Source organism: Mixophyes fleayi, chromosome 1, assembly GCF_038048845.1.
Source record: "Mixophyes fleayi isolate aMixFle1 chromosome 1, aMixFle1.hap1, whole genome shotgun sequence".
NCBI classification, from domain to species: domain Eukaryota; kingdom Metazoa; phylum Chordata; class Amphibia; order Anura; family Limnodynastidae; genus Mixophyes; species Mixophyes fleayi.
The window spans coordinates 352,650,655-352,675,887 of NC_134402.1; the positions used below are offsets into that span (position 1 = coordinate 352,650,655).

Genomic DNA, 25,233 nt, shown 5'->3' on the forward strand with positions numbered 1-25,233 from the left:
CCATCCGGGGGTGTTTCAACATTTGGCAGACAGGTGGGGTCAACTGGACTTCGACTTGATGTTCTCTAGGTTGAACCACAAAGTTCAGTGTTTCTGTCACGGACGAGGGATCCTCTGGCTGTCTAGGTAGATGTCATGTTTGTTCCTTGGTGTTTCCGTTTAATTTACCTGTTCCCACTGGTAGCCCTGCTTCTGAGGGTAGTAAAAAAGGTAAAGAGAGAGGGCGTTCCAGTCATCCTGGTTGTCCTGGATTGGCTTTCTTTCAGCCTAAGGTGGTTTCTAGATTTCACCTTAACCAGAGTATAGGGATTCCGGCTTTGGTTCACTGTTGGTCTCCAGAGGAAGAGGGCTTTCTTCCATATCTGAATATTATCAGGGTTCTGAAGACCTATGTTCAGAGGACTCACAATTTTTCGCAGGACAGAGAGAGTCTTTTTGGCCTATATGAGGCCCGTAAGAAGGTTTGGCCAGTGTCCAAGGTATTGTTAGGGTTCATTCCGCCAGATCGGTGGGGGCCTCATGGGCAGCATGGCATGGGGCCTCAGATGAACAGTTGTGTCGGGCTGCCACCTGGTCCACATTTACCAAATTTTATAGGTTTAATTTGTTTGCATCTAAAGTTTCGGGAAAAAGGTCAATGCATCACCTTTACTGAGCAAAAAAACCCACCCATAAGGGTAGTTTGGGGATGTCCCCAATGTCCAGGATCACCTAATCGGAGGACAGAGAAAATAAGATTTTATATGTACGGTATGTTAAATTCTTTTCTTCTAGTCCATTGATGGATTGGGGGAAGGAGCTATAGTACACTCAATACTTCAATGTCTGGTGTCCCCCAATGGGCTAAGAGAAAAGGATTTAACGTAAGTATAAAATCTCATTTGCAATTTGAACCTGGATGAACAGTACTTGCTTATGTATAATAAAAGGTCACATCAGAACGCATAAAACAATTATTGTAATATAAAATAAAATAACTACAGTAAAATCATTTATACATTTTTTTTTTACATTAATACTTTGCTAAAAATGCTTTCTCATTTTTGTAGTCTTCAATACACATGTTCTGTGCTAGCTAGAGTGTCATTTCAATCATCACTATCCGTTCCATTTTCACCTAGGTTGTATGAAAAAGACTTGAATCGGCCTCATCTGCATAGTAACGCCCTTACTGTACATTTCCTACGTTAGTCCCTCCCCCATTTCGCCACTCAAGTCGTAAGCAGTCGTATGTGTCATTTGTGTAAGGACATGAATTGCATGCAGTTGCTTTCATTGACATAAGGTCCGTTTCTGAGCATGCGCAGAGCTATTTCATGTATGATAAATGGGCTTGCGTCTGATCAGGCCCTATGTGCATATATGAAGAGTAAATGTATGGACAGCAACTTGTACAAGAATTATGTAATATATATGCATACATTACCTGGGAGTATATGGTTATGTCATTTGTGTCCTTATAACATCTTCGTATATGTAGACAATATTTGGTAGGGTAGCTAAAGCAGGCATATGATTAAGTTCCTCCTATTTAAGTATGTTTGATTTGTAAAAAGTGTTAATAATCTAAAAGTGACATCTTTTATTGTCAGGTTGTAAATTTTCCTTTCCCCACACCACCATCTGCTGATGCCCTGATAGCAGCAGAGGAATTATTAATCTCACTTGGAGCACTGCAGGACCCTCCCAAAATTGGCAGGTAACTCTTAGCCATCTAATTGATATTTTGCATTTCATAGTATTTCCACAAAATTAAAATGTGTAGTATTAAACTTGAGATGTATTTAATTTGTGGTAGCATTTTACTGATGTGATGCTTTGATATTTCTACAGTTTGTAGTGGCTTGCAAAGTAGGCTGCACTATTCAGATATATTTTACTGTGCAAAAACAAGGTTGAAAATTTTGATGTAACATTTATGCTAGTTAAGAGGATTGCAAATTACTACCAATGCCATCAATCAAGGTAAAAAGATGAAACATCCACAGTAATTTCAGTATACATTAATTCTTTTTTTTTTTTTTTTTTAAAGTCTTAACTTTGTGTCAATGTACTTGAATTGATAACAATAGAATGAATGTGGTGGTTTCTCTCTAAATATACTGCTGTGTGGTTAAACCGTTTTATACCTCTGTAAAACAAGGAATGGAGTTCTTTCTTTTACTCTTCTTTGCAGAGATTATTTTCTACAAGTAGAACTTGTATGATATCTTACATGCAACATATGTTTTATGTTTTCACTTAGACATTTTAATAGAGTGGGCCATTTTTATATAACTGCTTTTATTATGGATTATATGCTGCAGTAAAGGACCTTTGATTCTATTTTGATAGGGGAGTTGTTCAGGTAAGAATAAATGGATTGTTTTGTTTTAACATATAAACTATTCTTTTGTTTTTACAGACTAAATGTCCTACAGAAGGCTAAACTTAGTAGCCCAATCACTCCCCTAGGGAGGACTATGGCATCCTTTCCGGTAGCACCACGCTATGCCAAAATGCTCGCTCTGGGGAAGCAACACGAATGCTTGCCATACATTATTACTATTGTGGCGGCCATGACTGTGAGAGAATTGTTTGAGGAACTGGACAGGTTGGTGGCACAAACGATCTATGTATATACCCCCCTCCCCCCCCCCCATTCATGTTGTATAGCATAGGGCCACGCAGATACATGGGTATAGCACATCCTGCTAGTAGTTGGACACTAAGGCAAATAACTCTTCTGTACCCTCTGCAGCACCGCTGCTCAGCTTCACTTTTACAGTCCCTCTTGCCCTATTCATTAGTTTCCTATTTCAATCTTATTGATTTGATTTTCTTATTGTAGCTTGCTTGTCGAACACAGATGTAGTTACCCAATTTGGTGTTTTTAGGAAGGACAGTAACTTGCTTTTACCCAGTTATACCTACTTGCCTCCTTTGGGATTGTCAGTGGTATTCTTTCGCCTATAGCATGAGGCCTACCAGACATTACCATGTGATAGGAGACCCAAAGAAAAAGGCCTGTTCTGTATACTACAAAAGGTTACAGGTCTGTCCACAAATGAGAAATGCACTGAACTTAATAGAAGAGCTGTCAGTGCTTGTGAAACAGTATTACATAATGCCTTGTGCTATGCTATACAGAAACACACGTACATTTCCCTATACCTATTCCTCCCTTGAAGCAGCACATTACTTTGGCACATGCTTTTTGCAAATGCTGCATCTCGACTGCTTCTCTGCTGAGCACAGAGGAACAGTAAAAGGAAGCTATCTGGGAGTGAACGTGACTCATACATACATAGGTTTTACATAATGGCTTGTGCATTACTTTTTTCACAAACCTGACACATCTGCTATGAGGTGAAATGTAATGAAACTGATTGTGTTTTGGTTTTTTTTCGAGATTAAACTCGCTGTGTGTGCTCTAAAGGTCTTGAAGACCTGTATGCTAGATAAGCCGTGAGTGGGCTAGTAAGCAGGGATGTACTCAGTTGCTGCACCCATTTATTTAATTTAACTAGCAAATACCCTGACAGAACATTGGTCCAAGCGAAGCACTTTCCGTAGTGTCTGATGGATTATCGCGTATGACTGTGTAAGTGTGTTGTTTTTCTTTTATTTAGACCGGCACTTAATGATGAAGAGAATGAGACCTTGAAAGGCAAGAAGGCTCGAGTGTTGCAGATGCAGAGGATCTGGGCAGGTCAAGGCCCTGCACAGAAACTTGGTGATCTCATAGTTATGTTAGGTATGTAATAGAGCACCATGGGGGAAATAACAGAGATAAGGCACAGTAAGCTGAGGATCCTTTATGTGTAAATGTAAAGCCGTTAATAGTATATTGGTTTAGGTAAAAAGATTTTATATACTTAATTCTAAGGTTTGACAAAAATACGTATAAATAGAAAATATATGAAATGGAGTGAATGCATTCACACATAAATATTCAATAATAAGAGCAATATGTATTGTTAAATATGTGAGGCAGATACCAGCCAATGTTAATCAAGTTGCAAGATCAGAAATGAGTGTTAAAAAGTATCTGTTTGTTTATTTAAGATGCCGCATAACGTGGAAGTTCATTTATGCAGTAAAGATAACATTAAAGGAGTGTCTGTTGATTTAAAGTTATCAAATGTAGAAAGTTCCCTTACAGAGAAATAGTTCCTGTTGTACTGGGGAATATACACAGGGTTAGACCGCATTCTCCTGTCTTCTCTTGTTGAGGTCATCCGGACAGTGGAAAGACCCAAGTGTAATATTCAATCTTACATCACTGTTTACTTTTGAGTAGTTCTGAATCTGCCCTGCAATTACGTTCCTGCTCCTCCATTCATTGTTGTAGCAGCAGTCCAGGGCAGCTTGCCATTTCTAACCACTTGTTTTCACAGGGGCTGTGGGTGCTTGTGAATACTCTGGATTGACTCCTAATTTTTGTGAACGTAATGGCCTGAGGTTTAAAGCCATGATGGAAATAAGACGTTTACGAGGACAGCTAACCACAACTGGTGAGAAATAGGCTTTAGAACCAGATTAGTAATTTGTATGTCGGTAAATAATTAACAGTTTGCTTTTTTCTCTAGTGAATTCACTGTGCTCCAATATCTCCATATTCCTTGACTCCAAGATGCAACCCCCTACAGAGACGCAAGTGAACTATTTGAGACAAATTGTAATGTCTGGTTTGGGCGATCACATAGCCAGACGAATTCGCCCAGAAGAACTTCTTGATGAGAAATGGAGGAATGCTTATAAGGTCAGCAAATCATATGAATTGTTTCAGCCCTTGGTCTTAACCAGCGCATAAGTATATATTTAAGCTTTAGAGGTAATTGTTTTATATCACATCCAAAATATCATCTAATTGCAATTGTTAGCCTGCACTGCTCTTCACTACATATTACTCAATAATCTTTGCAGGAAAATAAAAGAATAAAAATATGGATAAGATTCAAGCTCCTATTGACTGCAAATGTTACCTATTATAATTTCAGACCTGGGGTGGTTCTCGATGTTGTTTTTCGAGTGCTATTTAAACGATTATATTAAATATATAGCATCTCCCTCCTATTTTTATAGCTCTTCTGGGGTCTATGATCACTGGATTGGATCAATTTTATAACCATTTATAAGTTTGCTTTTCTATAGTAGATGAATTTTGACTTTACAAGTCAAAATTCACTGGTTTCACTGTCTTTGGCACCCAAATATCCAGTGGATCAACAAGCTGTGATCAATGCAGGTCTTCATAGACCTGAAACAAAACAAACTTATTTTGGTACCTGTGTGCCCTGCCTCTCATCTCGGTGTATGGCTTTCCATTATTGCTGCTTTACCGTATATACGATGTGGAACAATGGAACCAGCCTTTAGTTATGTGCAATATTTTACAAAATGTAGTTGTTAAATCTCAAGATTATACATTTCTTAATGCTTACTTAGAACTGTTTTTGTTAAACTCTTACATGGTTATTGTTTTTTTAATTTCCAGACACCTCTTCTTGAAGATCCAGTTTTCATTCATCCAAACTCTTCCCTCTTCAGACAGCTTCCTGATTTTGTGGTTTACCAAGAAATTTTGGAAACAACCAAAATGTACATGAAAGGTATGTTGTATTTGTTTCATGAATCCTTTGTCTGTGAATTTGCATTTATATTTTCTTTCTATTTGGTTATATTTCATAAACTGCTTCTAGCCAAAAACCTGCTTTTCTGTAAACGGTGGGTCAGCTAGTTTTAGCTTATGCAGTGGCTGAATAAAAGCTATCTAGATGTTCTGTAAATCCATTTTCTCTTTCCTGCCATTGGGGGACACTGCAACAATTGTGTATAGTAGGTGGATCAGGAGTAAAGGCATTTTAAAGCTCACACTATTTCACTGAATAGCTCCTCCCCTATTCTCCTCGCATGTGGAGATAAAGTTAAAGTGCTTTAAAAGTACAGCATTTTATTTTGGGCTTCTGGCCATTTTATCATTTTATTAATACTAATTGTTTCGTTTTTACAGCGCAGGGACCTTTTCCTAGAGAGTGAAGAGTCTGTGGGCTTCTTTCACTCTGGGTCCCTGCGACGGGGTGTGCAACCTGGTAGCACAGTGGCTTAGTGGTTAGCACTTCTGCCTCACAGCACTGGGGTCATGAGTTCAATTCCGAATCATGGCCTTATCTGTGTGGAGTTTGTATGTTCTTCCCGTGTTTGCGTGGGTTTCCTCCAGGTTCTCCGTTTTCCTCCCACACTCCAAATACATACAAGTAGGTTAATTGGCTGCTGTCAAATTGACCCTAGTCTCTGTGTGTGTGTGTGTGTGTGTGTGTGTGTTAGAGAATTTAGACTGTAATCTCCAATGGGGCAGGGAGTTCTCTGTACAGTGCTGCAGAATTAGTGGCGCTATATAAAAAGCTGATGATGATGATGTCTCCAGATGGGAGAGGGATAGTAGGGGAGTAGCTATCCGCTCAAATAATTTTGAGTTTTAAAGTGCCTTTCCTCTTAATCCACCAACTATAAGCCATTGTCATAGTATTCCCCAATGGCGTCAAAGAAATGGATTTTACAGTGAATAAAAAAAAAAACATCTTTTTTTCATAAACCATCTTAAGCTGGAACTCGCTCTAAATGTAGGGATAAGTGAAGGCTCTAATGCTTTTTGCGATTATTCTAGGTGTTTCCTCCATTGAGCCCGAGTGGATTCCTGCCCTGCTTCCTCAATATTGTCACTTTGGAAACCCCCTGGAAAACCCAGCTCCGTTTTATTGCCCAGATTCAGGAAATGTGAAGTGCCACAGACCAAGCACCTTCTGTATGTATATTACAAAATATGCTTTGTTATGGAAGCAGTGCATACAAACGCACACATTAAACATGTTTATGTAAAAATTGTCACATTGACCTCTTCACACAATTTTACATTTATAAACATAATTTGCATTGCCACTCTGCAAACTGATGTCTGTAAATGTCAAATGAATGGTGGTGGCTGCTTGCTACTGTAGGTGCTGCCATCACTGATGCGCAGACACCCTCTGTCAGTGACATCCTGCATGTCCTGTGGTGGGGGTAACATCTATTTTGGTTTGGTTCCTGGTCCCCTGATTGCTATAGACAGAGCAACTTCTGTAATCTAAAGGACAATCCCAAAGTGTCCTTCTGAAAGGCAAGCCCAGGTACTGGCATTGGCAGAGCTGATCCATATTGCATTGAATTTTTCTTTGAAAAGAAGGGATAATTCTACAGTAGGTGTTTTTCTGTATTTTGTGTTACCTGATCATCTGTGATTCTTTATCCCTCAGATCGAGTCGGGTGGCAGCTCCCTGCTGTGTTGGTTGATTACCCAGAAGGCCTAGAACGCTATAAGTATTTTGCTAAGTTTTTGCTTGAAGGAGAGGTATAAAAAAGTTATTTGCTGGCAAATAATTATAATTGCCAATTACCACGGCACTTCCTGTTAATACTAAATGCTAATTTATTTCTTTAGGTGATCAAAAAATTGGGCTCCTACACCAGTATTCTCCTGTCGAGTCCTATAACAATGCTTAAAACATGGGCCAAGTAAGTGTAATTTAAATATAATAACAAACATTACTGTCATAGTTTAGTGATATATCTAACTGTATGCCAGATAGCTCATTCATCCATTTCTTATGCAAGAAATTGATCCTGCTGTTTGAGCACTTGGTGGAATTTTTTCTCTAAATTATCTCTCAGCCAAAGTGCAGTTAATTTGTGATGTAATGAGTTCTCCAACTAGCAATCGTCTGCTATAAATTAGCATAATTGCTGCTAAAAGATCTGTTTTCTTATTTTGATGTGTTTTTATTTCTTTTGATTTGATACTTTTTATTTTATTCCTTTTAGACTTCAACCTAGAACAGAAGTTATCCTAAAAGCCATGGTTTCTAAAAAGGTAGACAATCGATGTGCATTGCTTTCTGCCTGGAAAAATGAGCCTAAATGTAAGTAAATGTAATTTTGCTGGAACAATTGGGGCTATTTGCATGTATAGTCTTGTATTGCTTAAATACAAATGTTTTCTCATTACTGCTGTCCCCTTAATAGTGTTTAATATTATTTTGTTGACTGTGTTGTTGTTTTCTGTTGTAAATGTCTATATATCTGGACACATGTGATTTTTCATTCTGAAAAACAAAACTTTTATTTTGTTTCAGACCTTTTACATGAATTTTGTCAATGGATCCCTGAAAGTATACACAATGAAGTAACCAAAGCCTGGCCACCAGTCACTTCTTGAGAACATGAAATAAAGCAGCAGCTGAACTATGGACCGCAGTAATGGACAAAAACAGATTCTGGAAATTGTTTATATTTGAAAGCACATTAAATGGACAAGTGCCTTGAAATCTTTGATGACAACCTTAAAAACTGTTACCATAATATTTCTTCATTTTCCCTAAAGGTGTCACTTTCTAGGACAGTCGTATAAGTAAGCGCTCAATTGCCACTATTGGAATGGAATATTCTAAATGTGATCTGATGCTATAATATAATATAAATGCTCTATTGGTTCTATCAGGGATAAAATGGTGATGATAGTATTCTCACAGAGGGGTATATCTGATTGTAAACAAAATAGTGAGTGAATATATGACATCAGATTAACAATTGCACGCATTTAATAACCTAAAAACATCAAAATATAGAAAACAATGTTTGCAGCTGCGAATAAATAAAATGCAATATAAAGGATGACAAATAAATTACTAAACAATGAATGAACATATAAATAACCAGGCAAATACTGTCAACCAAGTCCAAATGATGCCAAAACCAAAACAAAATATCCGAGAAATCTCAGTAGTATGAGAAAAATGAGTTAATCGGTCCAATATGGTAAAAGTCTTATGACCAACCTTGGTATCCTGCAATAGCGGAATATGCAAGTCCAGAGATGTCCTATTTGGTGAATACTTGATGGTGAAGGGTGTTCTAGATGACCATATGTGTACAGATGCACTCACAGTGCTAAGAATGGTGATCCACGAGCATTCAGTATGGAGATCGATAGACAGCATGCGTTCCACAGTGGAACATAACGGCGTGACGTCACGTAATGGGGTGTTCTCAACGCGTTTCATTGGCCGGAGCGAATTTCCTCAGGGGAGCATCTTTGATGACAACCTTAAAAACTGTTACCATAATCTTTCTTCATTTTCCCTAAAGGTGTCACTTTGTAGTGCGCCCCACCATTTATGTTGCATATATAGTAATACATTGTACAGCGCCATTTGTTGTTTTGGCAGATCTGCATGTAATATCTATGACAACCAAAATTTTAGGTTGTTTTCAAGAACTACATATTATAATATATGTATGTGTATAATTTAATGTGAAATAAAAATATATTATATATTTTAATATTTTCATTGTATTGTTTTTCATACCTACCTTTGCTATGAAAGATATTGTTAATGGTTATTAGAGCCAATAAAAAAACATTCCACTGCTCCCTACATCTCCAGCCTCATCTCCATTCATGCTCCATCCCGCCCTCTGCGTTTGGCCAATGACCGTCGCCTCTCTTCCCCCCCTGGTCACCTCCCATGCTCGCATCCAAGACTTCTCACGTGCTGCCCCCCTCCACTGGAACCAGCAGGACATCCTCTCCTGTTCTCCACCACCTTAACTCTGCTCTCCGGCTCCTTGTCTCTTCCGTGAGGCCCTTCTACCCCTCTCTCTACCCCGCTGGGGGCTCTCGCCTCTCATCTAGCTGTACATTGAGCTTCTGAGTTACTGTGCTTTTTGTTAACTGTTCCGTGATGTCTCACCCTGTACCGTGTTTCTGTCTGTCCCTGTACGGCGCTACGGATACCTAGTGGCGCCCTATAAATAAATACTAATAATAATAATAATTCTAGAGTTTATACCACTGACAAAACATATTGTTGTAGTTCTATTATGGTATGCCATAGGAATTTCTCCACACATTTTTGTGATCGTTGCAAAATAGTTACTTATAATAATATATTGTGGCCCCTTACACACCCCTATGCAAATGTATAAAATCTTATTTACCTCATGCCCCTGGCAGCTCAGCATTTTCCTCTGTGCAGTCCGGGCTGTAGTGTTTTTAGCACTCACCTCTTCTACAACACATTCTGGTGTTATAGAAGAGATGAGGGATTCCTTTTATCGTTCAGTAGGAATTGCACATTGCTGTATCTAGCTTAAAAAATGACTTACTAAGGTTCTAGGGGCCCCCTGACCCCTTTACACAAAGCAAATTTGCCTTTTTCAATATCTGTTTAACACTTGTCAGAACCGTATGAATTTACAATCCCAGAGAAGATGTCCTGCATTTGTGACCTAATATTAATATAAACATATGAAGACACATATAAAGGTTCCTGATCAGACTATATACAGATTAATAGATGTGCAGTTTTTTTCCCTTCTGATTGCATTATCATACTATGTACAGTTTACTAGGATATTAGAGGTAATAAAAATCAGAGCCAATAATAACATTCTAAAGTTTATACCACAGACACAACATTGCTAATTCTATACATCTTTATAGGTTATTGTTAGTGGCTCTACTTTGGTATGACATAGGAACTTTAACATACATCTTTGTGATGGTTGCAATATAGTTACTTGTTTTGTTTGTAATATATTGTGGCTACTTACACACTGTTATGCCAACGTATGAAACATCCGTTTTACCTCCTGGCCCCTGGCACTTGTTCAGCATTGCCTCCTGTGCAGTTTGCACTGTATTGTTCAATATTCTGGAAGACATATCAAGAATATGAGCATTTGCTCAAAATACATGAACAAGCTGATATATTACAGGTTAGCAAAACTTGATTGCTGTCTGTAAAATAATTGATAAAAATATTGGAAATGAATGCTTTCAGCTCAGTGCACGCTGAATAGTTAGAGTGAAAAGTTAAAATGAAAAGTTAAAATGAAAACAAAAGACGTAACAATAATGTCCCTGTAGACAACCAAAACAACTGGAGATGCCGGGGATTGAACCCGGGGCCTCATACATGCAAAGCATGCGCTCTACCACTGAGCTACATCCCCTAGTTAATACATGGTGTTCATTTGGCATTGAAATGGAAGACGATAGGTAGTTTAACTTGAATAGAAAGTAATTTGTTTTCTTTTTAATTCGTAAAAAATGTAACTTCAACAATATAGCTATTCTCAAACTCTTTTAGCAAATAAGTCCAGAACCTTTCATTTGTAATAATATGCTGAACGATTTCTTTTTTTTTTATTTAAGAAATAGTCTTCTTGACATCACACTGCGAGTATGCTTATGTGTAATAGCCAATCCTCGTTAGTATAGTGGTAAGTATCCCCGCCTGTCACGCGGGAGACCGGGGTTCGATTCCCCGACGGGGAGGCATTAATTTTCTTTTCTAAAATTCCAATTGACTAAAACTATAAAGTGATATGTGTTATGGCATATGTAATGTAGACAATAACCCTCCCCTATGGAGAGGTACATTTTTTGGATGGGGGTGGTTGAGAAAAAGATTTGTCAGTGGTAGTATGTATGATCACTACAGTAATCAATTCTTTGTTATATAGAAAATGAAAATCTCAATAATATTTGACGCTCATTTGAACAAAGGACATGCAAGGATGGGTCTGGTGTTGTCGAAAGGAGATTGTTTTCTTCTGTTATCAGTCAGCAGGAAGCGCACATTTTTCTATCCAGCTGTAGGAAGCACACATGGAACTCTTTTGCCGCAAAGCAAGTTGCATTTTAACGTTTGATTAAACCAAATGAATCTGCAATCCTGGAAACGATTTTTTGCATTTGCGACCCATTATTAATCCAAACATGAAGGCTTGTAGAAATGTTTGTCCTATCAGACTATATACAGTTTACTAGGTAATATATAGTTCTTCACTCTGGCTTCACCTATCAGACTTTATCAGAATATTATGAGAATATTAGCTACGTTTGTACAACTTCTAATTACATAGAAGACATAATATTACATAGCACACAGCATAATGTACCACAGCTAATCCTCGTTAGTATAGTGGTAAGTATCCCCGCCTGTCACGCGGGAGACCGGGGTTCGATTCCCCGACGGGGAGGCATTAAATTTTCTTTTCTAAAATTCCAATTACCTTGACTAAAACTATAAAGTGATATGTGATATGTTCACATGTACACAATAACCCAAATATATATTAATTTTAATTGCATACATCTCTTACTATTGTCTCCTGCTATTAACTATAAAAGTCCTTACAATTGTCCTTACATTTTGTATTGAAAAATGTAAATGCTTCTTTGTAGCTAATCCATAGACTATCAATTACTGAGCTCAAAGTAGACATTCTGTCAAATACAGTTAAAGTATTAGAGCCTTCACTTTTCCTTACATTTCCATCTTAAGATGGTTTAGGAAAAAATTATTTTTTTATTCACCCTATAATCCATTTCTCTGACTCATTAGGATACACTGCGACAAAGGGTATCAGGACTAGGTACATCAGGAGTAAAGGCACTCTAAAACTGAAATTATGACATAGCTCCTCCCCTACTATGCCCCACCCATCTGGAGCCATCCTCAGATTTCATTTGGCAAAGCTCAGAAGAGAGGGGCTAAATAGGCACAACAAGGAACAACGTGAAGTTATACACCAACAACAACACCAACAACAAAACAGTTAAAGCAAAGGGATGAAGCGCAGCGTTCCCCAATGGAGTCAGAGAAAGGGACTGATACACCTGACTTCTTGCCTTGAGATCAGTGTTGCTGTAGATGGTTCCCCACAGTGCCGTAACTTAGAATTTTAGCGCCTGGGGCGAGAAAGACAAATGCTGCCCCCCTAGCCCTCAATTTTAACCAAGCTAACCTAAAATTTTCCTGAACTGCGCCCCCTTTAGCGTTGCACCTTGGGTGGTCGCACCTAGTTACGGCTCTGGTTCCCCGTGGCTTATACCGGCCAGAGCTGCAGGTAGCAGGCAGAGTGTAGGTACTGGATGCAAGGTTCCAACCTCAGAATAGCGGGATAATGGATTAGCAGGACCTTGAAGCACCTGATGTTTGCTAGCTCAAGTGTCTTAATAAGGACAGTTACAATGTCCTTATTAAGTTCAATAAAGCATATCACTCAGTCTCCAATTAAGAACACATAACTACTCCAAGCCCAGTCTCCTGTCACGCGGAGACCGGGGTTCGATTCCCTGACGAGGAGGCCTTTGTGCTTTTATTTCTCCAGTATAGATACATAGCAAAAAAGCAATAAACGTACCTTAAGGGTATGCAACAACTCAAATCTATTAAAAAGGAATTGCTTACATAGGAAAAAAACACACGCATGCAGAAAAGTGGAGTAGCCCACGTGGATAAAAACACACAAATCAATAAAAATATTATTGAATACATAGAAAAACATCATCAATTGAATAGAAATAGAATCTTAGAGAAGACTGATAAAATACATTAGCAGCCATTAAAAATATCACTCACCTATCCCCCTTGATAAGTTTAATAAAGCATATAGATCACTCAGTCTCCAGTTAAGAACATTTACATAACTACCAGGCCATGTTTTACAATTTTTGCCCACGTTTCCCCTGCCCCTCTCTGTGTTATCCCTTACCACTGTTAGGAAACCCTCCAGCCAGTACCACAGAAATGAGGCACAGAAAGAAATGTACAGGGAGTCAGTGTTTCCTTCTTAGCTCTTCTTTCCTTGAGGCGTCTATCAATTTTGATAGTGAGCTGCATAAGTCCCTCCAGGGAGGTAGGTGAAGGGTACTGTACCAGGGAATCCTTAATTTGTTCCGACAACCCCAAACGGAACTGGCTGCGTTAAGCTGGGTCATGCCACTCACTGTCAACCAACGCCGGAACTCAGCAGCGTATTCTTCCGCAGAGCGTCGGCCTTGTTATAAGGATCTGAGATGGGCCTCAGCGGAGGCTACCCAATCTAGGTCATCATACAGGAGGCCTAGGGCTTCGAAGAAGAAATCCACTGACCTCAGCTAAGGACTGTCAGAAGGCAAGCTGAAGGCCCAGGACTGCGGGTCACCCTGAAGTAGGGAAATCACTAAACCCACCCTCTGTTGTTCAGAGCCGGAGGAGCGGAGGCGTACACGGTAGTAAAGTTTACAACTCTCCTTAAAGTTACGGAACAGGATTCTGTCCCCAGAGAATTGGTCGGGTAAATTAAACTTGGGCTCCTCGGCGGGAGCTGACGGGTTTGGCTGGACTTGCGCGGCTCTGGTGGCCTCTTCCTGTGCAGATAAATGTTGCACAAGGTTTTGGACCACTTGGGAGATGGACTGGATCTGTCTGAACTTCAAGATCATTAATGGATCCATCTGGTGGCCTACTCTTTTGCAAGCGTCAAAATCTATGCTTATTATTGTACAACATGCACAAAGTCAATTTATTTGAGACATTGCTCTAGTTATCATTTTCTCACTCTCCCAATCCCGATAATCTATGGACTAGCTGCACGGAAGCTCTGCCAATTCATCCTGGCAGTGAGTTCTTCCTATGCATACAGTAACATTTATAATGATTTTTATAGTTGATTTGCCAGTGTCCATCGGTAGATCTATCATTTGATTTAACGTTGTCCGTTTCAGTAAAAGCGACTCTACTTCTTCTGCTTTCTCGGGTGCATTCAGCTCGGAAATTAGCCAATGTATTTAACACCCATATTTTAAGGTTGCATGGAATAACAGGGAATATTGTCTTTGATAGAGGTACACGGTTTATCTCCAAATTGTACAAGGCGTTTTGCAATCTCCTTGGCGCCAGACTGCATTTTTTTCTTTATGTTACGATGGACAGGCAGAATAAGTAAACCAAATTTGGAATCAATAAGTAAAGTGTCATGTGCCAGAGAATCGCTTATATTGGCCAAAATATGTACCTTGGGCTGAGTTTGCCTATAATAAGAGTTTCCAATCATGTGCTGGGTCTATAACTTTCTTTTGTATTTACAGCAGACATGCAAAATCATTTTTCTTTTCCTCTAATTCTGATGCTTCCGATGCCAATTCTTTGTCTATGCAGGTGATCAAGATCCTGGGGAAAGTCCAAAAGAATTTAGCAAAACCCATTTCCTCCCGGAACTAAATTGCTAATAAAAATGTGCTCATAAAAGTGGTGGAATGAGTCCAAAATTTTGATCTCATAAAAGTGGACCAGGACATGGCAAGAGGATAGTTTCAGAAGGCACCTGACCAGGAACGTCCCTGAGAACAGGGCCCACTAATGTGGTGTATCGGGCCTACAGATCTCTTAAAACAACCCAGGATATTATATTTGTGGTGTCCTAGAAAAGGAAAATGTTTGTTCTTTTAATTCCAAAGTTGGCTTGCACCGATGGACTAAACCTCCCCTAGAACAGTGTGCTGCCTTCAGACAATTGGAAACAGTAATAATGGGGGGTTTATAAATGCCGTAATCTTTGACATGTGTTCCAAGTATTTATGGGAGGGGGTTACTCACTGGTTTTTGCTGCTGGGGGACATAAAAGAATGCCACGGTTGCGATAATAGAAGTTATATGTATAGATGAATGATTATCAAACCCTGACTTATGGAAGAGCTATAAAGGCAAAGGAATAAGGCAGCAGGGATACAGAGGCAACGCCCAGTGCATCATTCTTTTTCATATATATTTTAGCTTTTTATTATGTACAAGATATAAACATTCAACTATGGGCTCAATAAGGGTTGTACACATTCCATGTGTTCATTTGGTATAGATGGGATGCATAAAGGGCTTGGACAGATGGAGAGCTAAATTGCTGGTGGTAAGGGATAACACAGAGAGCGGCAGGGGAAACGTGGTCAAACATTATAAAACAGGGCCTGGTAGTTATGTAAATGTTCTTAACTGGAGACTGAGTGCTCTATATGCTTTATTGAACTTATCAAGGGGGATAGGTGAATGATATTTTTAATGGCTGCTAATGTATTTTATCAGTCTTCTCTAAGATTCTATTTCTTTTCAATTGATGATGTTTTTCTATGTATTCAATAATATTTTTATTGATTTGTGTGTTTTTATCCACGTGGGCTATTCCACTTTTCTGCATGCGTGTGTTTTTTTCCGATGTACTCAATTCCTTTTTAATAGATTTGAGTTGTTGCATAGCCTTAAGGTACTTTTATTGCTTTTTTGCTATGTATCTATACTGGAGAAATAAAAGCACAAAGGCCTCCCCGTCGGGGAATCGAACCCCGGTCTCCCGCGTGACAGGCGGGGATACTTACCACTATACTAACGAGGATTAGCTGCACAACCCCTCCGCCATTACGTCCTAGAAGACGTTTTTTTGCTACGTATACATTAATATTTCTAGTGACTTGCATGCTTATGAAAACTATTGAAATCATTAATGGATCCATCTGGTGGCCTACTCTTTTGCAAGCGTCAAAATCTATGCTTATTATTGTACAACATGCACAAAGTCAATTTATTTGAGACATTGCTCTAGTTATCATTTTCTCACTCTCCCAATCCCGATAATCTATGGACTAGCTGCACTGAAGCTCTGCCAATTCATCCTGGCAGTGAGTTCTTCCTATGCATACAGTAACATTTATAATGATTTTTATAGTTGATTTGCCAGTGTCCATCGGTAGATCTATCATTTGATTTAACGTTGTCCGTTTCAGTAAAAGCGACTCTACTTCTTCTGCTTTCTCGGGTGCATTCAGCTCGGAAATTAGCCAATGTATTTAACACCCATATTTTAAGGTTGCATGGAATAACAGGGAATATTGTCTTTGATAGAGGTACACGGTTTATCTCCAAATTGTACAAGGCGTTTTGCAATCTCCTTGGCGCCAGACTGCATTTTTTTCTTTATGTTACGATGGACAGGCAGAATAAGTAAACCAAATTTGGAATCAATAAGTAAAGTGTCATGTGCCAGAGAATCGCTTATATTGGCCAAAATATGTACCTTGGGCTGAGTTTGCCTATAATAAGAGTTTCCAATCATGTGCTGGGTCTATAACTTTCTTTTGTATTTACAGCAGACATGCAAAATCATTTTTCTTTTCCTCTAATTCTGATGCTTCCGATGCCAATTCTTTGTCTATGCAGGTGATCAAGATCCTGGGGAAAGTCCAAAAGAATTTAGCAAAACCCATTTCCTCCCGGAACTAAATTGCTAATAAAAATGTGCTCATAAAAGTGGTGGAATGAGTCCAAAATTTTGATCTCATAAAAGTGGACCAGGACATGGCAAGAGGATAGTTTCAGAAGGCACCTGACCAGGAACGTCCCTGAGAACAGGGCCCACTAATGTGGTGTATCGGGCCTACAGATCTCTTAAAACAACCCAGGATATTATATTTGTGGTGTCCTAGAAAAGGAAAATGTTTGTTCTTTTAATTCCAAAGTTGGCTTGCACCGATGGACTAAACCTCCCCTAGAACAGTGTGCTGCCTTCAGACAATTGGAAACAGTAATAATGGGGGGTTTATAAATGCCGTAATCTTTGACATGTGTTCCAAGTATTTATGGGAGGGGGTTACTCACTGGTTTTTGCTGCTGGGGGACATAAAAGAATGCCACGGTTGCGATAATAGAAGTTATATGTATAGATGAATGATTATCAAACCCTGACTTATGGAAGAGCTATAAAGGCAAAGGAATAAGGCAGCAGGGATACAGAGGCAACGCCCAGTGCATCATTCTTTTTCATATATATTTTAGCTTTTTATTATTTACAAGATATAAACATTCAACTATGGGCTCAATAAGGGTTGTACACATTCCATGTGTTCATTTGGTATAGATGGGATGCATAAAGGGCTTGGACAGATGGAGAGCTAAATTGCTGGTGGTAAGGGATAACACAGAGAGCGGCAGGGGAAACGTGGTCAAACATTATAAAACAGGGCCTGGTAGTTATGTAAATGTTCTTAACTGGAGACTGAGTGCTCTATATGCTTTATTGAACTTATCAAGGGGGATAGGTGAATGATATTTTTAATGGCTGCTAATGTATTTTATCAGTCTTCTCTAAGATTCTATTTCTTTTCAATTGATGATGTTTTTCTATGTATTCAATAATATTTTTATTGATTTGTGTGTTTTTATCCACGTGGGCTATTCCACTTTTCTGCATGCGTGTGTTTTTTTCCGATGTACTCAATTCCTTTTTAATAGATTTGAGTTGTTGCATAGCCTTAAGGTACTTTTATTGCTTTTTTGCTATGTATCTATACTGGAGAAATAAAAGCACAAAGGCCTCCCCGTCGGGGAATCGAACCCCGGTCTCCCGCGTGACAGGCGGGGATACTTACCACTATACTAACGAGGATTAGCTGCACAACCCCTCCGCCATTACGTCCTAGAAGACGTTTTTTTGCTACGTATACATTAATATTTCTAGTGACTTGCATGCTTATGAAAACTATTGAAATCATTAATGGATCCATCTGGTGGCCTACTCTTTTGCAAGCGTCAAAATCTATGCTTATTATTGTACAACATGCACAAAGTCAATTTATTTGAGACATTGCTCTAGTTATCATTTTCTCACTCTCCCAATCCCGATAATCTATGGACTAGCTGCACGGAAGCTCTGCCAATTCATCCTGGCAGTGAGTTCTTCCTATGCATACAGTAACATTTATAATGATTTTTATAGTTGATTTGCCAGTGTCCATCGGTAGATCTATCATTTGATTTAACGTTGTCCGTTTCAGTAAAAGCGACTCTACTTCTTCTGCTTTCTCGGGTGCATTCAGCTCGGAAATTAGCCAATGTATTTAACACCCATATTTTAAGGTTGCATGGAATAACAGGGAATATTGTCTTTGATAGAGGTACACGGTTTATCTCCAAATTGTACAAGGCGTTTTGCAATCTCCTTGGCGCCAGACTGCATTTTTTTCTTTATGTTACGATGGACAGGCAGAATAAGTAAACCAAATTTGGAATCAATAAGTAAAGTGTCATGTGCCAGAGAATCGCTTATATTGGCCAAAATATGTACCTTGGGCTGAGTTTGCCTATAATAAGAGTTTCCAATCATGTGCTGGGTCTATAACTTTCTTTTGTATTTACAGCAGACATGCAAAATCATTTTTCTTTTCCTCTAATTCTGATGCTTCCGATGCCAATTCTTTGTCTATGCAGGTGATCAAGATCCTGGGGAAAGTCCAAAAGAATTTAGCAAAACCCATTTCCTCCCGGAACTAAATTGCTAATAAAAATGTGCTCATAAAAGTGGTGGAATGAGTCCAAAATTTTGATCTCATAAAAGTGGACCAGGACATGGCAAGAGGATAGTTTCAGAAGGCACCTGACCAGGAACGTCCCTGAGAACAGGGCCCACTAATGTGGTGTATCGGGCCTACAGATCTCTTAAAACAACCCAGGATATTATATTTGTGGTGTCCTAGAAAAGGAAAATGTTTGTTCTTTTAATTCCAAAGTTGGCTTGCACCGATGGACTAAACCTCCCCTAGAACAGTGTGCTGCCTTCAGACAATTGGAAACAGTAATAATGGGGGGTTTATAAATGCCGTAATCTTTGACATGTGTTCCAAGTATTTATGGGAGGGGGTTACTCACTGGTTTTTGCTGCTGGGGGACATAAAAGAATGCCACGGTTGCGATAATAGAAGTTATATGTATAGATGAATGATTATCAAACCCTGACTTATGGAAGAGCTATAAAGGCAAAGGAATAAGGCAGCAGGGATACAGAGGCAACGCCCAGTGCATCATTCTTTTTCATATATATTTTAGCTTTTTATTATTTACAAGATATAAACATTCAACTATGGGCTCAATAAGGGTTGTACACATTCCATGTGTTCATTTGGTATAGATGGGATGCATAAAGGGCTTGGACAGATGGAGAGCTAAATTGCTGGTGGTAAGGGATAACACAGAGAGCGGCAGGGGAAACGTGGTCAAACATTATAAAACAGGGCCTGGTAGTTATGTAAATGTTCTTAACTGGAGACTGAGTGCTCTATATGCTTTATTGAACTTATCAAGGGGGATAGGTGAATGATATTTTTAATGGCTGCTAATGTATTTTATCAGTCTTCTCTAAGATTCTATTTCTTTTCAATTGATGATGTTTTTCTATGTATTCAATAATATTTTTATTGATTTGTGTGTTTTTATCCACGTGGGCTATTCCACTTTTCTGCATGCGTGTGTTTTTTTCCGATGTACTCAATTCCTTTTTAATAGATTTGAGTTGTTGCATAGCCTTAAGGTACTTTTATTGCTTTTTTGCTATGTATCTATACTGGAGAAATAAAAGCACAAAGGCCTCCCCGTCGGGGAATCGAACCCCGGTCTCCCGCGTGACAGGCGGGGATACTTACCACTATACTAACGAGGATTAGCTGCACAACCCCTCCGCCATTACGTCCTAGAAGACGTTTTTTTGCTACGTATACATTAATATTTCTAGTGACTTGCATGCTTATGAAAACTATTGAAATCATTAATGGATCCATCTGGTGGCCTACTCTTTTGCAAGCGTCAAAATCTATGCTTATTATTGTACAACATGCACAAAGTCAATTTATTTGAGACATTGCTCTAGTTATCATTTTCTCACTCTCCCAATCCCGATAATCTATGGACTAGCTGCACGGAAGCTCTGCCAATTCATCCTGGCAGTGAGTTCTTCCTATGCATACAGTAACATTTATAATGATTTTTATAGTTGATTTGCCAGTGTCCATCGGTAGATCTATCATTTGATTTAACGTTGTCCGTTTCAGTAAAAGCGACTCTACTTCTTCTGCTTTCTCGGGTGCATTCAGCTCGGAAATTAGCCAATGTATTTAACACCCATATTTTAAGGTTGCATGGAATAACAGGGAATATTGTCTTTGATAGAGGTACACGGTTTATCTCCAAATTGTACAAGGCGTTTTGCAATCTCCTTGGCGCCAGACTGCATTTTTTTCTTTATGTTACGATGGACAGGCAGAATAAGTAAACCAAATTTGGAATCAATAAGTAAAGTGTCATGTGCCAGAGAATCGCTTATATTGGCCAAAATATGTACCTTGGGCTGAGTTTGCCTATAATAAGAGTTTCCAATCATGTGCTGGGTCTATAACTTTCTTTTGTATTTACAGCAGACATGCAAAATCATTTTTCTTTTCCTCTAATTCTGATGCTTCCGATGCCAATTCTTTGTCTATGCAGGTGATCAAGATCCTGGGGAAAGTCCAAAAGAATTTAGCAAAACCCATTTCCTCCCGGAACTAAATTGCTAATAAAAATGTGCTCATAAAAGTGGTGGAATGAGTCCAAAATTTTGATCTCATAAAAGTGGACCAGGACATGGCAAGAGGATAGTTTCAGAAGGCACCTGACCAGGAACGTCCCTGAGAACAGGGCCCACTAATGTGGTGTATCGGGCCTACAGATCTCTTAAAACAACCCAGGATATTATATTTGTGGTGTCCTAGAAAAGGAAAATGTTTGTTCTTTTAATTCCAAAGTTGGCTTGCACCGATGGACTAAACCTCCCCTAGAACAGTGTGCTGCCTTCAGACAATTGGAAACAGTAATAATGGGGGGTTTATAAATGCCGTAATCTTTGACATGTGTTCCAAGTATTTATGGGAGGGGGTTACTCACTGGTTTTTGCTGCTGGGGGACATAAAAGAATGCCACGGTTGCGATAATAGAAGTTATATGTATAGATGAATGATTATCAAACCCTGACTTATGGAAGAGCTATAAAGGCAAAGGAATAAGGCAGCAGGGATACAGAGGCAACGCCCAGTGCATCATTCTTTTTCATATATATTTTAGCTTTTTATTATTTACAAGATATAAACATTCAACTATGGGCTCAATAAGGGTTGTACACATTCCATGTGTTCATTTGGTATAGATGGGATGCATAAAGGGCTTGGACAGATGGAGAGCTAAATTGCTGGTGGTAAGGGATAACACAGAGAGCGGCAGGGGAAACGTGGTCAAACATTATAAAACAGGGCCTGGTAGTTATGTAAATGTTCTTAACTGGAGACTGAGTGCTCTATATGCTTTATTGAACTTATCAAGGGGGATAGGTGAATGATATTTTTAATGGCTGCTAATGTATTTTATCAGTCTTCTCTAAGATTCTATTTCTTTTCAATTGATGATGTTTTTCTATGTATTCAATAATATTTTTATTGATTTGTGTGTTTTTATCCACGTGGGCTATTCCACTTTTCTGCATGCGTGTGTTTTTTTCCGATGTACTCAATTCCTTTTTAATAGATTTGAGTTGTTGCATAGCCTTAAGGTACTTTTATTGCTTTTTTGCTATGTATCTATACTGGAGAAATAAAAGCACAAAGGCCTCCCCGTCGGGGAATCGAACCCCGGTCTCCCGCGTGACAGGCGGGGATACTTACCACTATACTAACGAGGATTAGCTGCACAACCCCTCCGCCATTACGTCCTAGAAGACGTTTTTTTGCTACGTATACATTAATATTTCTAGTGACTTGCATGCTTATGAAAACTATTGAAATCATTAATGGATCCATCTGGTGGCCTACTCTTTTGCAAGCGTCAAAATCTATGCTTATTATTGTACAACATGCACAAAGTCAATTTATTTGAGACATTGCTCTAGTTATCATTTTCTCACTCTCCCAATCCCGATAATCTATGGACTAGCTGCACGGAAGCTCTGCCAATTCATCCTGGCAGTGAGTTCTTCCTATGCATACAGTAACATTTATAATGATTTTTATAGTTGATTTGCCAGTGTCCATCGGTAGATCTATCATTTGATTTAACGTTGTCCGTTTCAGTAAAAGCGACTCTACTTCTTCTGCTTTCTCGGGTGCATTCAGCTCGGAAATTAGCCAATGTATTTAACACCCATATTTTAAGGTTGCATGGAATAACAGGGAATATTGTCTTTGATAGAGGTACACGGTTTATCTCCAAATTGTACAAGGCGTTTTGCAATCTCCTTGGCGCCAGACTGCATTTTTTTCTTTATGTTACGATGGACAGGCAGAATAAGTAAACCAAATTTGGAATCAATAAGTAAAGTGTCATGTGCCAGAGAATCGCTTATATTGGCCAAAATATGTACCTTGGGCTGAGTTTGCCTATAATAAGAGTTTCCAATCATGTGCTGGGTCTATAACTTTCTTTTGTATTTACAGCAGACATGCAAAATCATTTTTCTTTTCCTCTAATTCTGATGCTTCCGATGCCAATTCTTTGTCTATGCAGGTGATCAAGATCCTGGGGAAAGTCCAAAAGAATTTAGCAAAACCCATTTCCTCCCGGAACTAAATTGCTAATAAAAATGTGCTCATAAAAGTGGTGGAATGAGTCCAAAATTTTGATCTCATAAAAGTGGACCAGGACATGGCAAGAGGATAGTTTCAGAAGGCACCTGACCAGGAACGTCCCTGAGAACAGGGCCCACTAATGTGGTGTATCGGGCCTACAGATCTCTTAAAACAACCCAGGATATTATATTTGTGGTGTCCTAGAAAAGGAAAATGTTTGTTCTTTTAATTCCAAAGTTGGCTTGCACCGATGGACTAAACCTCCCCTAGAACAGTGTGCTGCCTTCAGACAATTGGAAACAGTAATAATGGGGGGTTTATAAATGCCGTAATCTTTGACATGTGTTCCAAGTATTTATGGGAGGGGGTTACTCACTGGTTTTTGCTGCTGGGGGACATAAAAGAATGCCACGGTTGCGATAATAGAAGTTATATGTATAGATGAATGATTATCAAACCCTGACTTATGGAAGAGCTATAAAGGCAAAGGAATAAGGCAGCAGGGATACAGAGGCAACGCCCAGTGCATCATTCTTTTTCATATATATTTTAGCTTTTTATTATTTACAAGATATAAACATTCAACTATGGGCTCAATAAGGGTTGTACACATTCCATGTGTTCATTTGGTATAGATGGGATGCATAAAGGGCTTGGACAGATGGAGAGCTAAATTGCTGGTGGTAAGGGATAACACAGAGAGCGGCAGGGGAAACGTGGTCAAACATTATAAAACAGGGCCTGGTAGTTATGTAAATGTTCTTAACTGGAGACTGAGTGCTCTATATGCTTTATTGAACTTATCAAGGGGGATAGGTGAATGATATTTTTAATGGCTGCTAATGTATTTTATCAGTCTTCTCTAAGATTCTATTTCTTTTCAATTGATGATGTTTTTCTATGTATTCAATAATATTTTTATTGATTTGTGTGTTTTTATCCACGTGGGCTATTCCACTTTTCTGCATGCGTGTGTTTTTTTCCGATGTACTCAATTCCTTTTTAATAGATTTGAGTTGTTGCATAGCCTTAAGGTACTTTTATTGCTTTTTTGCTATGTATCTATACTGGAGAAATAAAAGCACAAAGGCCTCCCCGTCGGGGAATCGAACCCCGGTCTCCCGCGTGACAGGCGGGGATACTTACCACTATACTAACGAGGATTAGCTGCACAACCCCTCCGCCATTACGTCCTAGAAGACGTTTTTTTGCTACGTATACATTAATATTTCTAGTGACTTGCATGCTTATGAAAACTATTGAAATCATTAATGGATCCATCTGGTGGCCTACTCTTTTGCAAGCGTCAAAATCTATGCTTATTATTGTACAACATGCACAAAGTCAATTTATTTGAGACATTGCTCTAGTTATCATTTTCTCACTCTCCCAATCCCGATAATCTATGGACTAGCTGCACGGAAGCTCTGCCAATTCATCCTGGCAGTGAGTTCTTCCTATGCATACAGTAACATTTATAATGATTTTTATAGTTGATTTGCCAGTGTCCATCGGTAGATCTATCATTTGATTTAACGTTGTCCGTTTCAGTAAAAGCGACTCTACTTCTTCTGCTTTCTCGGGTGCATTCAGCTCGGAAATTAGCCAATGTATTTAACACCCATATTTTAAGGTTGCATGGAATAACAGGGAATATTGTCTTTGATAGAGGTACACGGTTTATCTCCAAATTGTACAAGGCGTTTTGCAATCTCCTTGGCGCCAGACTGCATTTTTTTCTTTATGTTACGATGGACAGGCAGAATAAGTAAACCAAATTTGGAATCAATAAGTAAAGTGTCATGTGCCAGAGAATCGCTTATATTGGCCAAAATATGTACCTTGGGCTGAGTTTGCCTATAATAAGAGTTTCCAATCATGTGCTGGGTCTATAACTTTCTTTTGTATTTACAGCAGACATGCAAAATCATTTTTCTTTTCCTCTAATTCTGATGCTTCCGATGCCAATTCTTTGT

At 38.9% G+C, this 25,233-nt stretch overlaps 1 protein-coding gene and 8 non-coding genes across 10 annotated transcripts in view; 3 read left to right on the forward strand and 6 right to left on the reverse strand.

The window, feature by feature from the left end:
• DHX37 (DEAH-box helicase 37) overlaps positions 1 to 9,360 on the forward strand; it is a 33,600-nt gene extending 24,240 nt beyond the window's left edge. For both annotated transcript variants that reach the window (XM_075176897.1, XM_075176906.1), the window contains exons 18-28: positions 1,593 to 1,699; positions 2,405 to 2,593; positions 3,612 to 3,736; positions 4,380 to 4,496; positions 4,572 to 4,744; positions 5,480 to 5,594; positions 6,650 to 6,787; positions 7,278 to 7,372; positions 7,463 to 7,536; positions 7,843 to 7,940; positions 8,154 to 9,360. In XM_075176897.1, the coding sequence (XP_075032998.1) occupies positions 1,593 to 1,699; positions 2,405 to 2,593; positions 3,612 to 3,736; positions 4,380 to 4,496; positions 4,572 to 4,744; positions 5,480 to 5,594; positions 6,650 to 6,787; positions 7,278 to 7,372; positions 7,463 to 7,536; positions 7,843 to 7,940; positions 8,154 to 8,236 (1,314 nt within the window). In that variant the 3' untranslated portion in view covers positions 8,237 to 9,360. The remainder of the gene's footprint in view (positions 1 to 1,592; positions 1,700 to 2,404; positions 2,594 to 3,611; positions 3,737 to 4,379; positions 4,497 to 4,571; positions 4,745 to 5,479; positions 5,595 to 6,649; positions 6,788 to 7,277; positions 7,373 to 7,462; positions 7,537 to 7,842; positions 7,941 to 8,153) is intronic.
• A 1,602-nt stretch (positions 9,361 to 10,962) lies between these two features.
• Positions 10,963 to 11,034, reverse strand: TRNAA-UGC (transfer RNA alanine (anticodon UGC)). Its single transcript has one exon. It is a non-coding gene; the product is annotated as a tRNA-Ala (tRNA).
• Positions 11,035 to 11,287: 253 nt separating this feature from the next.
• Positions 11,288 to 11,359, forward strand: TRNAD-GUC (transfer RNA aspartic acid (anticodon GUC)). Its single transcript has one exon. It is a non-coding gene; the product is annotated as a tRNA-Asp (tRNA).
• A 635-nt stretch (positions 11,360 to 11,994) lies between these two features.
• Positions 11,995 to 12,066, forward strand: TRNAD-GUC (transfer RNA aspartic acid (anticodon GUC)). The gene has a single exon. It is a non-coding gene; the product is annotated as a tRNA-Asp (tRNA).
• A 4,098-nt stretch (positions 12,067 to 16,164) lies between these two features.
• Positions 16,165 to 16,236, reverse strand: TRNAD-GUC (transfer RNA aspartic acid (anticodon GUC)). Its single transcript has one exon. It is a non-coding gene; the product is annotated as a tRNA-Asp (tRNA).
• Positions 16,237 to 18,210: 1,974 nt separating this feature from the next.
• On the reverse strand, positions 18,211 to 18,282 carry TRNAD-GUC (transfer RNA aspartic acid (anticodon GUC)). Its single transcript has one exon. It is a non-coding gene; the product is annotated as a tRNA-Asp (tRNA).
• Positions 18,283 to 20,256: 1,974 nt separating this feature from the next.
• On the reverse strand, positions 20,257 to 20,328 carry TRNAD-GUC (transfer RNA aspartic acid (anticodon GUC)). The gene has a single exon. It is a non-coding gene; the product is annotated as a tRNA-Asp (tRNA).
• Positions 20,329 to 22,302: 1,974 nt separating this feature from the next.
• On the reverse strand, positions 22,303 to 22,374 carry TRNAD-GUC (transfer RNA aspartic acid (anticodon GUC)). The gene has a single exon. It is a non-coding gene; the product is annotated as a tRNA-Asp (tRNA).
• A 1,974-nt stretch (positions 22,375 to 24,348) lies between these two features.
• TRNAD-GUC (transfer RNA aspartic acid (anticodon GUC)) lies at positions 24,349 to 24,420 on the reverse strand. Its single transcript has one exon. It is a non-coding gene; the product is annotated as a tRNA-Asp (tRNA).
• Positions 24,421 to 25,233: the final 813 nt, after the last annotated feature.